Source organism: Macaca nemestrina, chromosome 3, assembly GCF_043159975.1.
Source record: "Macaca nemestrina isolate mMacNem1 chromosome 3, mMacNem.hap1, whole genome shotgun sequence".
NCBI lineage: Eukaryota > Metazoa > Chordata > Mammalia > Primates > Cercopithecidae > Macaca > Macaca nemestrina.
The window spans coordinates 79366914-79382852 of NC_092127.1; the positions used below are offsets into that span (position 1 = coordinate 79366914).

Consider the following 15939-nt stretch of genomic DNA (forward strand, 5'->3'; position numbering starts at 1 on the left):
TTTACTTGATGAATATTTGTTCAGTTGCTACTATGTGTGCCAGTCCCTGCCCTAGGTGCTGGGGTTCCATTAGTGAATAACATTTCAAAAATTCCTGCCCTGGCCAGGCTCAGTGGCTTACACCTGTAATCCCAACACTTTGGAAGGCATGTTGCTGGGATTACAGGCATGAGCCACTGCACCTGACCTCCTTTTATCTTTTTAAAATCTATTTCAAAAACACATTTGGCCAACTGTCATTGTTACTTCAGTTTACTCTTATTTAGGGATGAGCTCTGCCTTTGCATTTTAGTAATGCTTCTAACTATTAAGTTGTACTGATCTGAAATTTAATAATTTGTGCATATTTTATTCAAGTCAAAACGATCTCTTTGCTATAGTGAGTTTTTTGTTTTGTTTTTAGCAGCTAGACATCCTACAATTCAAGGTAAATCTATTCTTACAGAAAAATTCTATTACTGAAGAAAACAGAAATAAGGTGCGATGGTTTTCATGACATGTATAGTATATTGATATAGTGTGCATTTTTTCCCAGTTAAAAATTATCCTTTGATAAATTTTTTGTTTTTGTTTTTGTTTTCTTCAGGCTTTGCATCTGTGGCTCAAGGTAAAATTTTTATTACAATTTGGGGATATTAAAAAATTGAAACAAAACTTAGGTTCTATGGTCTTCTTATATTTTAATGTAACTGTTAATGGAGCATGATATGACCACATTTTAGCAATAACCCAGCCTGAACATTAGTTTAGGCATAGAGGCCTTTTCTCAGTGTGATAAACTCACTCTCACACACCCCATCCACGGCCTGCTGACCAAAACACCACCCAGAGTGGACTCTTCCCTGCCCATTTCACCTTTGCCGAATACCTTTCTCCTCTTCATTTTCCCTCAAAATCAAGGTAGTGCCTCAAGAAATTGCAACCGGAGAAAAGATAACATCTTTTCATGATAGCCATTTTCTTATTTACTTGTATCAGCCAGATGTCCCAAATCCTCTAGCTCTTTGGGACCACCCTTTTTAAAAATATTCATGCAAACGGCCGGGCGCGGTGGCTCACGCCTGTAATCCCAGCACTTTGGGAGGCCGAGGCGGGAGGATCACGAGGTCAGGAGATCAAGACCATCCTGGCTAACACAGTGAAACCCCATCTCTACTAAAAATACCAAAAAAAATTAGTCGGGCGTGGTGGCGGGCGCTTGTAGTCCCAGCTACTTGGGAGGCTGAGGCAGGAGAATGGCATAAACCCGGAAGGCAGAGCTTGCAGTGAGCCAAAACCACATCACTGCACTCCAGCCTGGGTGACAGAGCGAGACTCCATCTCCAAAAAAAAAAAAAAAAAAAAAGAACTAGAAAAATATTCATGTAAAATGACTTACATCCCCAGTTCATATAATGTCAAAGTTCATGATCCTCCTCAGGATTTCTTTCTTTCTTTCTTTCTTTTTTTTTTTTGAGACAGAGTCTCAGTTTTGTAGTCCAGGCTGGAGTACAGTGGTGCGATCTCAGCTCACTGCAACCTCCACCTCCCAGGTTTAAGCAATTCTCTGCCTCAACCTCCCGAGTAGCTGAGATTACAGGCATGTGCCACCACACCTGGCTAATTTTTGTATTTTCAGTAGAGATGGGGTTTCACCATCTTGGCCAGGCTGGTCTTGAACTCCTGACCTCGGGATCCACCCGCCTCGGCCTCCCAAAGTGCTGGGATTATAGGCATGAGCCACTTCCTCAGGATTTCTTAGGATTTCTGAGGGACTGGCTAGCTCAAGACCACCCTTTGCTCTAAATGCCTATTATTTCACTGTATTCTCTCTCACTGGTCATTTTGCCCTCTGAAGCTGCTGTTCCTCCTCCTCCTCCTCCTCCTTCCTCTGCTTCTTGTTCCTTTTTTTCTCTTCTTCTTCTTTTTCTCCTCCTTCTTCTTCTCTTCCCTCCTCCTCCTCCTTCTCCTCCTTCCTCTGCTTCTTGTTCCTTTTGTTCTCTTCTTCTTCTTTTTCTCCTTCTTCTTCTTCTCTTCCCTCCTCCTCCTCCTCCTTCTCTATTCCTTTTTTCCCTCCCTCCCTCCCTCCCTCCTTTCCTTCCTACTCCCTCCCTAGTTTCAGATCTCAGGGGCAACGTGATGCGTTAATGATACTCCTCAGCTGCTTATACATGATCATCAGGGGTCAAGCAAGGTCCCTGTCTTGTTTGACTCATTTATGCCTCTTTATCACTATACTCCCGTTCCTCTCCCCCGATAGGCAACCATTTTTAAGTGACTTAATATGTACGTCTTTTTGTTTGCATGCATTCTTATCCAATGTGTATTGTTATTTTGCAAGCATACATTTTTTATTCACATAGTATTGTGTTGTAGATCTGTATTTCCTTTTTTCTTTTCACAACTCATTACATTTTAAAGACCTGTCTGTGTTACTTTGTGTTCATCTAATTTGTTGCTTCTAACTGCTGCATAAAATACTCCACTGTGTTTATCTTGCACAATTTACTCTCCACTTTCTCAGTAATGGACTTTCAGCCCACAGTCATACTGTGATGAATATCCTCTCCTTAAGTGTGTGTGGGAGGATTTCTTTGAGGCATCTAGCTGGGCATCTTCTTTTGTGTTGCTATAACAGAATACCACAGACTGGTTAATTTATGAAGAAAATAAATCTATTTCTTACAGTTTTGGAGGTTGTGAGGTCCAGGGTCACAGGGCCCACATCTGTCGAGGGCCTTCTTGCTCCATCATCCCATGGCAGGAGGTGGAAAGGCAAGAGAGCAAGGGAACAAGAGGAGTCCGAACTCACTTTTATATATAACAAGCCCGCTCTCACTACAACTAACCCACTCCCGAGATAACGACATTAATCTATTCATGAGGGAAGAGCCCTCATGACCTAATCCCTTCTTATTAGGCCCCACTTCCCAACACTGTTGTGTTGGGGATTAAGTTTCCAACACATGAATTTTGGGGGACACACTCAAACCATAGTAGTAAATTGAGTCTTGGAGTATGCATATCCTTAATTTGACTACTAGTGCCTGTCTGTTCTTTGGCAGCGCTGTTATATACCAGTCCTTACTTCCACCAATAATGCCTGAGGGTTCTCTTCAACCTCACCAACATCAAGCATGTTTCTCCCGCTGTCAAGTGATGGCATTGTTTATTAACTTGAATTTTTATATTAACAAATGATTCTGAGTTTCTCTTCATGTGTGTACTGACTTTTTAGTTTCATCTTCCTTTTCTTTTCTCTATCCTTTCATTGGTTCACATCCTTTGCTTAATTTTATATTTCTTTCATTGTAATCTTTCTTATTGATTTTGCAAGGGTTCCTTTTACCGTCTAGAAATTAATCCATTGTCAGTTTTAAACATTACAGATACCTTCTTCCATGCTGTCTCTCATCTGTTAACTCTATCCATGTGAGATTTGTTGAATAGAAATCCTTAATTTTTATATAATCAGAGATGTACTAGCTGTTCTTCTAATACCTAGTACACCTCAGCTTTGATTATATAAAATCAAGTTAATGCTGTTCTTCTAATACCTAGTACACCTCAGCTACACTTGACTTTCCCATCTTCCTTTGTTGGGTATTGAATGTAAATATTTGAGTCGTCTCTGAATCACAAGGGTGCTTTTGTAAATGCATCTGAGCAAAGCCTCTCTCTGCCCTAGAAAACAACTTAGGTGTGTGGCATAACGAACACTCATAAACCTGTCCCAAAGAGAACTTGGCAAGCTCAGTGACAAGACACAGGAATGCAGCAAAGTGACGCTGCCATTCTGAGCTATGCTATCCCCAGCCATATCCTCATCCATGACAGAGCAACATGTTGGTGGGAATTCGCCTTCAGATACCCAGGTCAAGGAAATAATGATTCTGTCCACAGAAATGTTCTAGGATGGCAGAGCAAAGATGAAAACATCTGGTATAACTTCAAGGAAAAAAATCTAAAAAAAAAAAAAAAAAAAGATTTTTTTTTCTCGTTTACTTCTGCATCCCAGATGCCTAATGCTAACTCATACCTGTACAAACTGAGAGGAGCCTTTTTCCTGTGAGCTCAGGACTCCCTTGGTCAGTGCTGATGACCGCTCCCTACCTTATGTAAATACCTTGGGTGGCTGGGTGCAGTAGCTCACGCCTGTAATCCCAGCACCTTGGGAGGCCGAGACGGGTGAATCACGAGGTCAGGAGTTCAAGACCAGCCAGACTAATATGGCGAAACCCCGTTTCTACTAAAACTACAAAAATTAGCAGGGCGTGGTGATGCGTGCCTGTAATCCCAGCTACTCGGGAGGCTGAGGCAGGAGAATCGCTTGAACCCAGGAGCTGGAGTTTGCAGTGAGCCGAGATCTCGCCACTGCACTCCAGTCTGGGCAACAGAGTGAGACTCTGTCTCAAAAAAAAAAAAATATATATATATATATATTTTATATAAATATCAAATATCAAATATATAATTATATAATATAAAATGTAAATAATATCTATTTATATAATATATATTATATATTTATTTATATATAATAAATATATATACTATTTTATATATATAATATATATATTTAAAAAAACACCTTGGGGATGCAAAGAGTTGAAAGAGAAGCCTTCCCCTTCTGGGCTGTGCATTTTGCTCGTTCTAACTACAGGAAACTATGACACTATGAGTCTCAACATTCACTAGTACCAACAGATATCTCTAACTTGTGCCAGCAGTTTCTATACAGTGCATCTTGAGCCTTTACAATGACCTAATTATAGAAAGGAAATAAGATGACATGCCTTGGGGATTTTGTACAGTCCTTTATAAAAGGGAGGCCAAGTTTTAAGGCAGAAAATTATAATCAATGTTGATTTAAGTTTGACCATAATTAACAACTTTAAACATTGGATTCTTTTTTTTATCATAGAAGAAACAGAAATTTTGACTGCTGACATGGATGCAGGTAAGTTAACATTATACTTTTTTATTGGTGGCTCACTGGTTTAGGCTGTAATTTTAGTGTCATTTGCATGTATATATAATTGATTCAAGCAACAATTAATTTTGGTATCAATTTAAATTTAAAAATATAACGTTATTCTTCTCCTTTCTGTATCACTTTTAAGAAAAGTAAGCTAAAATGATTCTCGAAAATTGCTTTTAAAACTAGATTAATTCATATGGCTAATTTTGAAGTGAAAACAATACTCCAATCCTACATAAGCTTTTTCTATTTGATACGAACTTTGCCGGGTCAGTTTTGTCAAAAAACAACCAGCTCTCAAGCATGACTCATAATTTTTTGAAACAGAAAAAATAATAGATGTTAATTGAATTAGCCATTCTTTCACAATGTTTTAAATCATGGTAATAGGAGACCTTTGAAGATCTGTACCTTGGCCAGTTGTGCGCTAAAAGCCAAATTAAATTAAAGTATTAAGTTCCCGGGAAGATAGCAATTGATTAGAGATTTCTAGTCAGACAGACTTACATTAAATCCTGACTCAGTTATGTATTAGCTATAAAAACGTAAGACTTGAGTAACTTAACCTCAAATACAAATTGGGAATAAAATAGCTCCGTCAGTGGGATTTTTAAATGAAGTTCATGTAGACTTCTTTCTAATTGTCAGTAACAAAAATTAAGTAACAATGTTTAAAAATCAGGCAATGAGTAAAAGATTTAAGGCCAGGCACAGTGGCTCAGGCCTGTAATCCCAGCACTTTGGGAGGCCAAAGCAGGCGGATTACTTGAGGTCAGGAGTTCAAGAGCAGCCTGGCCAACATGGTGAAACCCCATCTCTACAAAAATATAAAAATTAGCCAGGCATGGTAGCAGCTGCCTGTAATCCCAGGTACTCAGGAGGCTGAGGCAGGAGAATCGCTTGAACCCAGGAGGCAGAGGTTGCAGTGAGCCAAGATTGTGCCACTGCACTCCAGCCTGGGCAATGGAGTGAGACTCCATCTCAAAAAAAAAAAAAAAAAAAAGATTTAGATCTCAAAGCTATGGATATTAGTCAAAAGGGATTTTCAGCAATGTCCCTTTATTTTTACTCAGGATAACATTCATTTTCAGATACTACCTAAGCTGGTTTCACAGTCCTCAGAGCATGAGATCCCTCTTCCTTCAAAGGTCTAAGCAAAAACTTGCCATCACAATCTTCCCCCACCCCAGTTCTTAGGATGGGTGAGACCAAAAAAAAAACCATCTTCTATCCATGTGTTTCACAGTGGGCAGGTTCACACAAATCTGCCCCCAAAGTCTAAGGAAGTTGAGAGGCCAAAGAAAGAGGCTAACATATCCGGTTCCTTACAAAGAAACGTTTAATAGGTACTTACTAATGCCATGTCTGTGTCCTGGACAACAGTGAGACAAGATGGTGGATCCTTGTGCTAGTTCTCTCCGGACCCAGAGATTGTATACTGTAGGGGAGGGGCACAAATGCTTCAGAGCTAATGGGTAGCAATTTACCATAAGGGCAGGATTTACAGTAAGTGCATGCTCTTATACAGGGAATAATAGATAAACTGGAAATCTCAGCAGCCTTCCCAGAATTGGGGTTAATCAGAAGCTAACATGGCAGATTAATATCCAAGATGGAGTTGCTTTAGCCTCCATACCACAACCACTTTTTCTTGGGGGCCTAACTTTTTTGGTATGCCCAAAATTATTAACAGCAATATTCATTTTCCTTTCTCATCTGGGGCTAAGAAGCAAGTTTACTAAAATTTTCATGACATGTTAAAATATAGAGAGGAAATAAAGGGATATCTTTTACTTTCTTCAATCATCATAAATTCTTTGGAAAATTCATGTCATAAACTTTGCTCTACCGTGTTTTCTCATGACACATGTGCCAGACATCTGCATGCTCACAGACAGAGGAAGAAAACATTGTCACATGTCAAATGGCTAAAAACACTCCCCAGCCCGCTAACCCATTTGTCCCGGGGTCACTGGCACATCACCTCTCAGGGTTAATAGGATGATTAAATGAGATAAAGTATATACAAAGACTCAGTATGGGGCCTGGAATATAGAAAGTACTTAATATGACTATCACTATGTTAACATTGATATTAATAAAAGAGTTCCGTATAAACAGCCTCTAGAAACTAAAAACTATGGCTGGGCATGGTGGCTCACGCCTGTAATCCCAGCACTTTGGGAAGCCAAGGCAGGTGGATCACATGAGGTCAGGAGTTCGAGACCAGCCTTGCCAACATGGTGAAACCCCATCTCTACTAAAAATACAAAAATTAGCTGGGTGATGGGCACCTGTAATCCCAGCTACTTGGGAGGCTGAGGCAGGAGAATCCCTTAAACCCAGGAGGCGGAGGTTGCAGTGAGCTGAGATCATGCCACTGCACTCCAGCCTGGGCTACAAGACTGAGACTCCATCTCAAAATGAAAGAAAGAAAGAAGGAAAGAAAGAAAGAAAGGGAGAGAGAGAGAGAAAGAGAGAGAGAGAGGGAGGGAGGGAGGGAGGGAAGGAAGGAGAAGGAAAGAAAGCAGGGAGGGAGGGAGGGAGACAGAAAGAGAAAGAAAGAAAAGAAAAGAAAGAAAAAGAAAGAAAGAGAAAGAAAGAAAGAAAAGAAAGAAAGAAAGAGAAAGAAAGAAAGAAAGAAAAGAAAGAAAGAAAGAACATAAAAGACACAGTTTGCCATGTTGTTAGTTTATCCTGATGATTTCAGAATGTGATTCCCTTCTGAGCTGCCTCTGTCACAGTGCCTGGACATGTGGCATCCTTTATAAGCTAGAGACTGGTAAATGTTTAACCTCTTGGCCAGCCCCTTTCTGCCACTAGTCCATCTTTAGGCAGAACTTCAGAGAATCAAGCCAATTTTAATATGAAGCCAGAATTTTTAAATAAGATAAATAGTATGGTTTAGCATTCAAAATAATTTACTAATGATTCCAGCCTGTCTTGTACTGACTGTGACTCTGCTGACTGTGACTCTGCTGTTTTTGTGGCATAGATAATCAAGAAGTGTGTTAAAAAGGTTAATGGGTTCAAGATAATAATGATGTAATCTCTTCCTTTCTTGAAGAAAGAAGACGGATAAAATCATTATTACCTAAATTATCTTGTGGAGTTAAAAACAGAATGCACGTTCGAAGGAAACGAATTGTGGGAGGAAAGCTAGCAAAACTGGTAAACTCGCATGAAAAGTCACAACACAACTGCCCAGAAACAGCCTAAATTGGTGGGGGGGAAGAGACAGGAGGATGATGTAATTATAAGAGACTGGGAGTCTTGCCATGGAAATATCTTAGGGCTGTTTGTATCGCTATCTGTTAGAATGGCAGTGACCACACGAATGTCTTTTACAGGGAGACTTCCCATGGCAGGTGGGAATTAAGGATGCCAAAGGAATCACCTGTGGGGGAATTTATATTGGTGGCTGTTGGGTTCTGACTGCTGCACATTGTCTCAGGTAAAAGATGTCTTCAGTACATTTTAGATTTCCTGAAACAATGAAGTGAATAATAGAGATTGTGGCAGATGATAAAGCATATCTGAAAAAGGTATTGACAAACTCCACTATATTAATTGCAAAGTATCCTCTGGTATTCACAACCGGAATTCCAGAGGCCAGTCCCGTAGAATCTACTGTATCCTCCACAGACCAAAATTGCTGATCTCACTGGCAAAGGCAGATCAAACCCATAGTTGCCCAATTACTTCACCTGGCTTATTTGCAGGGTGGGAGAGTGGGTAGGTACTACTTACATTTTGTACTCAACTGTGGTCCACCTATATTTTCTTTACTGTGTGGCTCAAGAGTCATGTTGTTATACCTAGTTTTGATTACTTTTCACCTAAAATGCAATGACTTTGCATTCCTCTTAGGATAAAAATTGAAACAAAAATTTTAACATGGCCCATGAGGCCCCATGTAATCTGACCTCTGCTAACCATTGCCAATCTCATCTTGCCCCACAGAGTCACCTCCTGCTCCTGTTCCACCACCTCCACTCTGAACTGCTTTCTGCTACTCAAGTGCATTTGCCCCCTCCTGCAAAGGGACCTTCATATTATTGTTTCCCCTGCCAGAAATGATCTTCCTTATCCTTTTTCCCTACTTAATAGTACCCTTTGTTCAGATCTCAGGTTGATCTTCACTTCCTTGGGGAGCCTTCCTTGACTCCCTTAAGTCAAAGCCCTCTTGATAAGTTATTAAAAGCCCACATACTGTTCATTCCTCTCACTTTTCATGGTAGAATGTATTATCTTCATCAGTGTGATAATCCATTTACTGCTGCATCTTTCCCTAGACCCTGAACTCCATGAAAGCAGGAACTGTTTCTGATTTTGCTCATTTCTGCATGCTCACTTCTGTGCCTAACACAGTGCCTGGTACATATAAGTTCACACTAAGTATTTGTGGAATAAATTGACTAAATAAATAATATTTAGAACCTGTGATCCTGAAAAACAACCAAAATTAATATGAAGGACAGTATTCTTGGAACACTATAAACAAAAGCTTCCTGAACATCTCATTATTTCCTAGGACATCACCATTTAAGGTGATTACCTGAATCACCCTTATGTAAAGATAAATTCTGTTCAGTTAATGCTGTTTGAGAAAGCAGAAGTTATATAGATCAGGGATCCTCAACCCCTGAGCTGCAGACCAGTACTGATCTACCTGTTAGGAACTGAGGTGAGTGGTGGGCGAGCATTCCCACCTGAGCTCCACTTCCTGTCAGATCAGCAGCAGCATTAGATTTTCATAGGAGTGCAAACCCTATTGTGAATTGCACATGTGAAGGATCTAGGCTGCATGCTCCTTATGAGAATCTAATGCCTGGTGATCTGAAGTGAAACCGTTTCATCTGGAAATCATCCCCTCCTTCCCCCAGTTTTCCACGGTTCCATGGAAAAATTGTCTTCCACAAAACCTGTCCCTGATGCCAAAAAGGTTGGAGAACACTGATATAAATAATACATTTTTTGAAAAGATTTCCATGAAATTGTTTAAAAATAAGTTTTATTGCTTAAGGAAAAGCCATTCTATAAAATAATTTCTTGTCTGGAAATGTTAGACTATGAGGTCATAATTTAGCACCCTACTTCTAATCAAACCAAAAAAAACTAAGCTATAATACTTTGTTGAAGTGACTATGCTGTTCCATGAGAAGATGATGGTAGATGGTAGATGCCCAATTTGCTTGAAACTATGAGTTGAAAACTGGTATGAGGCCAGGTACGGTGGTTCACACCTATAATCCCAGCACTTTGGTAGGTTTGAGACTAGCCTGGGCAACAAAGCAAGACCCCATCTCTAAAAAAAATATTTTTAATTAGCTTAATGTGATGGCACATGCCTGTAGTTCTAGTTACTAGGGAGGCTGAGGTGGGAGTGTCTCCTGAGCTCAGGAGTCAAGGCTGCAGTGAGCTATGATCATACCACTGTACTCCAGCTTAGGCAAAAGAGTGAGACCCTGTCTCTGTTTTAAAAAGAAAGAAAGGAAGAAAGAAATTTGATATGAAAATGTAGTGAAGCATAAGAATATGCAACATTTAGCTCATTCACCATTTCAACAGGATTTTAAAACAGCTACTATGATCCAAGTATAATAATAGGCACCAGGGCTGCATAGGTGAATCAGACTCCATCTCTGGCTTCAACCAGCACAGTCTAGTGTGAGGAAAGACATGTGAACAAATAAATACAACGCAATGTTAGGATAAAGTTAGTCTTAAGGGTCAGGATAATGACTGCTGTGGCCTTTGCCCCGAGAACCTCTAGGGTTGGCAGAGTAATGAGTGTGTGTGGTCCAACTCCCTAGTTCCTTAACTGCATTTATGGCAAGATGCTGTCTCGTCTCTGCTTAGCAAACACCTGCAATGATGGTGCACTCACTTTAGAGGCAGTAAACTCGTTCCACTTCTGGGCATCTCTAGTTGTTAGTGAGTTCTTTATGTTCCTCATATTGAGCACTTACATGGATTATTCCTAGCTTTATCATTTACCATTGACCTAATTCTGCACTAAGTAAATTTAATCTCATTGTTTCATGACACCAAGGATTTAAAAAAATCTGGGGAAATGAAAAAGGTTTTTAAAAGGGAAAAACATAAAAGTGAAGTGTCAGAATTCCTATTTACATTTTTTCTCAATATATTTTATTTCCTTTTTTTTCTGTTATAGTGCCAGTAAAACTCATCGTTACCAAATATGGACAACAGTAGTAGACTGGATACACCCCAGCATTAAAGATATAGTAGTTGAATACGCGGATAGAATTATTTTCCATGAAAACTACAATGCAGGCACCTACCAAAACGACATCGCTTTGATTAAAATGAAAAAAGAGGGAAACAAAAAAGATTGTGAGCTGCCTCGTTCCATCCCTGCCTGTGTCCCCTGGTCTCCTTATCTATTCCAGCCTGATGATACATGCATCATTTCTGGCTGGGGACGAGAAAAAGGTATATGTTTTACAATTTGTTAATCGGAAGTAGAAATGCATGGGAGCTAATTTCCTAGCACTCAGAGAGAAGCATAACATCATATCCAGAAAAGCAAACATCCAGCCAAGGCTGGCTTCATGGGTTTGCGACCTGTGCAGCTGCCTGGCACCCCACGCTCAGAAGGCCCTGAGACTTGATTTATTGCTGTGCTGTCACCATCATGAAATTCTTCATAATTTTTGAAATGGCCCCACTCCACATTTCCATTTTTCACTGGACTCTGCAAATTGTGGAACCAGTCCTTATCTAGGCTTTCAAAGAACATACATGTTCTCTCTATGATCCTGAGGCAAACTTTGAAGGGTAGCCATTCACCAAGAAAGAAAATATAGAGACAGGGAGACATACAGCATGGACCGTTTGGATTTGTTGGGGAGATGTGGGTAAAAGATAAAAAGGTTTACAAAGGGATAGCCTTGGTGTATGTTGAATCGCTGATGCCCACAGCCCTCCTTCTCACTTCCCTCCTCCCTCCTTCCCTATTCCCCATGCCCTACCCTCTCTACAAAGAAAAAAAGAACATAAGGAATTCATTTTTTGAACTTCTAAGAAGACTTGAGGTGAACACTTCCTACGAATAAAAGATCTGGACACTCAGAGACAAATTATTAGAAAGACCTGCTGAATTAGAGATTAGATTAGAATTAAACTAGCCAACCCTTTCCCTTCATCTTGAAGATTTAACCTTGGGCTGGGCACAGTAGCTCATGTCTGTAATCCTAGCACTTTGGGAGGCCAAGGCAGGTGGATCACTTGAGCCCAGGAGTTTGAGACAGTCTCTACAAAAAATTTAGAAATTAGCTGGATGTGATAGTGTGTACCTGCAGTCCCAGCTCCTGGAGGTTGAGGGGGGCTGAAGTGGAAGGATCACTTGAGCCCAGGAGGTTGAGGTTGCTGTAAGCCATGATTGTGCTACTGCAGTCTAGCCTGAGTGACAGAGCGGGACTCTGTCTCAAAACAACCACAAGCATAACAGAAAAAAAAAAAAAAAAAAAAGATTTAACCTTAAAATTTAGCTTCCTTTTAACATCTTAAACTCTCTTTGTTAGCAGAAACTCTAAGTACCTTCATTGCACTGGTCTTGCAGACTTATATTCCAACACATTCATTATAATTGCCACATTGGAAGGTGTAAAATATATGTAGAAATAAATCTGGATTTGTGGTATGTCTGAATACCCAAAACTTCTAAAACACCAAATTTTGCCCAGGCTGATCTAGCAGTTACCATGTTCCCTTATTCCATGTACTTCATATAAACTGGTAGTTAGATATGTCTTTAATCAATGATTAATTTATTGATTAAGGTTTAACACATTTATTGATCATGGTTTAACACATTTATTGAGGATTTACTGTGTGTGCAAGATAACAATGCTAAAGTGCTAGGATTTCACTGATGGAAAATATGGACCCAGTCAACGAACAAGGGGATGAATAAGTTGCACGGCTGAAAGATGAAGTCCAGCACTCAAGGTGTTTACTGATAACCTTAAAGTCTAGTAGCTAAAATTCTGCCATTTTGCTGCCTCAGCTACCATCAGAGAGCAGAATGTGACAAGTGCCTCAAGAAGCTTACAAGAGTGCCAAGGCACTAGCTATCTCCTGGGCCATTAAGAATTGCTCACAGTTTTAAAGGCTTTTCCCAAATTAGGGGAAATAAGAAATTACTATTTTTTAAGAAGCTCTTGTTCTAAGGAAGGCAGGTATCTTGAGACTAACTAGAAGTAGAGCTTGAAGGAAAAAAAAATAAACTCCTTCCTGGCTGGGCACGATGGTTCATGCCTGTAATCCCAGCACTTTAGGAGGCCGAGGGAGGTAGATCACTTGAGGAAGAAAATCCTAAATCCCCTTTTAAATAATTTCAAATTACTTAGGAGATGGATTTTTCTTCCCAGACACACAAAAACACACAAACATCGATAACTTCATATGTATTTCCTTTATTTTAAGTTCTTATATTAAAACATTGTTTTCGCTTTAACAAACATTCTCAAGGAAATAAGGGACTGTAAGAAGATAGGAGGTATTTATGTGAAAAGACCTCATCACTGATTCCTATCTAATTGCCTGACCGAGTTCTGCAACCAAAAGGGAAAGATTTTATCTCGTTCAACTTAGGGTACCAGCTCTTTATTAAATGAGTGTGACTTCAGACCATATGTTCAATAGTCCCCCTTGACTATCCATCCAGTTTTAGAAGTAGAGATATGATATGATTAAACATGCTAAGGAAGTGTCCTCAAAAGTTTATATATATTCAAGACTATATACCCTTTCATAATCCTAATGGTTTATTAAGTTATGACAGTATGTATTTAGATTTCTCATTTGTGACTTCTAAATGTTTGCTTTCTCACTTTGTTTAGATAATGAAAAAGTCTTTTCACTTCGGTGGGGTGAAGTTAAACTAATAAGCAACTGCTCTAAGTTTTATGGAAATCGCTTCTATGAAAAAGAAATGGAATGCGCAGGTAAGTGCCAAGTGGTTTATCCAAGATAAATGGATAATCAATTTATCCAGATGTCAAGATGTATGTGTTTCTTCTATCAAACATCTACTCCCACCACATCAGCCCCATGCTTTGGGCCCTAATTCCCTCCATTTGGCCTTCTGGCTGTAGCACTGTCAAACTCTTCCAGTCCCTTCCCTGTAGCTCAGGTTTCTTCCTCTAATACTATGAGGAAAAATCTTCCTTAAGCGATTCTATAGCAGCACAGCAAGGTGACTAAGAGCACGGGCTCTGGAACCAGACCTAGATTTATATCCCAGCTTTTATTAATTGCTAGTCATGTGACCTTGAGCAGGTTTCTTCGTTTGTAAAATTGAGGATCATAGATAAGGCATCTGAGATGCAGAGCAGTTACATAATTTGCCCAAAGTCTTACAGACAAGAGGTGGTATACCCAGGATCAAAACTAAATTACTTTTAAATACAAATTCAAGTTATCTTATCTCAAATGAGATAAGATTTACTTCCAGTTGGAAGTAAATTTTCCCTCCATGGAAATCACAGTGCATTTCTTATGCCACGGACTCCTTTGATAACATGGTTAAGCTAATTCTCCTGCCCAATACAACAATAGCAGCTCCTACTTTTGGAGGTGATACAAAGGCAGGCAAAGTACCAGCCAGTGTAGTGCATTTAGGTGCTTTATTGAAACCATTTCTAAATGGTGTATTACTGAAAAGGCAGTTATTGGCATCCTATAACTTCTCGGATACAGTGATTTAAAAATCTCAGAAAGTCATGAGTGAGAAGAAAGTGTCCTCCTATCTTGAAATGGAGTTCAGGTTACAGTGGACAAAAGGGGTGAACAGCACAAAATCTCCTAAAAGGGAGTATCATGGTCAAGAGGACAAGCTCTGAGGTGTGGCTACCTGGGTTCAAGTCCAGACCCTGTCGTTTGTAGCTGTGTAACCTTAGACAAGTTAAACTCTGTGTCATAGTTGTCTCATGTATAAAATAGGGGTGATAATATTTGCCTCACAGGGTTGTAGTGAGAATGAAGACAATGAGTGACTAATAAATATTTAGCACTCAGTAAGCACTAGGTAGTCCTGTCATTTTCCCACTCAGCATTTGGTGCAACTTTCAGGTTGCAATCCCATCTTGGTACTCAGTTGCATAGAGAACACAGGAAGAACATGCTGAATTGGGGGAATGAATAGAAGACTCGTAAAGCATTTTCCAACCTGCATCTCTCCAACTCTGCAAGCCCAGCCGGGGCCTCTAAGGAGAGCCCACGCTGTTGCTGTCAGGAAACTGTAAGAAAGCCAAAGTCGTTAAATGCCCTGGAGGAGGCATGGCAGCCTTGAAAAATGGAAGGAAATGTGTGATTTTCTCTTTCCCATTTCTTTCTTAGGTACATATGATGGTTCCATCGATGCCTGTAAAGGGGACTCTGGAGGCCCCTTAGTCTGTATGGATGCCAACAATGTGACTTATGTCTGGGGTGTTGTGAGTTGGGGGGAAAACTGTGGAAAACCAGAGTTCCCAGGTGTTTACACCAAAGTGGCCAATTATTTTGACTGGATTAGCTACCATGTGGGAAGGCCTCTTATTTCTCAGCACAATGTATAAAATTGTGATCTCCCTCTTCTTTCTGTTCTTTTTCTCTCAAGAGTTCCATTTAATGGAAATAAAACTGTATAATTAATAATTCTCTAGGGGCAAAAATGAAGCAAATCTCACTGGATATTTTTAAAGGTCTTCACAAAGTTTATGCCATATTGGAATTTTGTTGTATAATTCTCTAATAAATATTTTGGTCAAGCATACGAGTTTTATTTATCAGAAAATTTTATTAAATTATATCAGTGCAGGAGTGATTTATTGACTAAAGGTACAACTAATTGAATAATGTTGGACTCACATAAGGTTGGGTTCAAATCCCAGCTCTATCACCTACTATGCCCTGGATAATTTATTATCTTCTTTGTGTCTCCTTTTCCACCTATAAAATGGAAACTGGAA

At 39.7% G+C, this 15939-nt stretch overlaps 1 protein-coding gene across 5 annotated transcripts in view; it reads left to right on the forward strand.

The window, feature by feature from the left end:
- Positions 1–15739, forward strand: part of LOC105486256 (complement factor I) — a 71954-nt gene extending 56215 nt beyond the window's left edge. For 4 of the 5 annotated variants that reach the window (XM_071093198.1, XM_071093197.1, XM_071093196.1 and 1 more), the window contains 8 exons: positions 404–427; positions 587–607; positions 4904–4939; positions 8028–8131; positions 8311–8414; positions 11139–11419; positions 13831–13935; positions 15329–15739. In XM_071093198.1, the coding sequence (XP_070949299.1) occupies positions 404–427; positions 587–607; positions 4904–4939; positions 8028–8131; positions 8311–8414; positions 11139–11419; positions 13831–13935; positions 15329–15546 (893 nt within the window). In that variant the 3' untranslated portion in view covers positions 15547–15739. The remainder of the gene's footprint in view (positions 1–403; positions 428–586; positions 608–4903; positions 4940–8027; positions 8132–8310; positions 8415–11138; positions 11420–13830; positions 13936–15328) is intronic. The other variant, XM_011749020.2, reaches the window with a different exon arrangement.
- Positions 15740–15939: the final 200 nt, after the last annotated feature.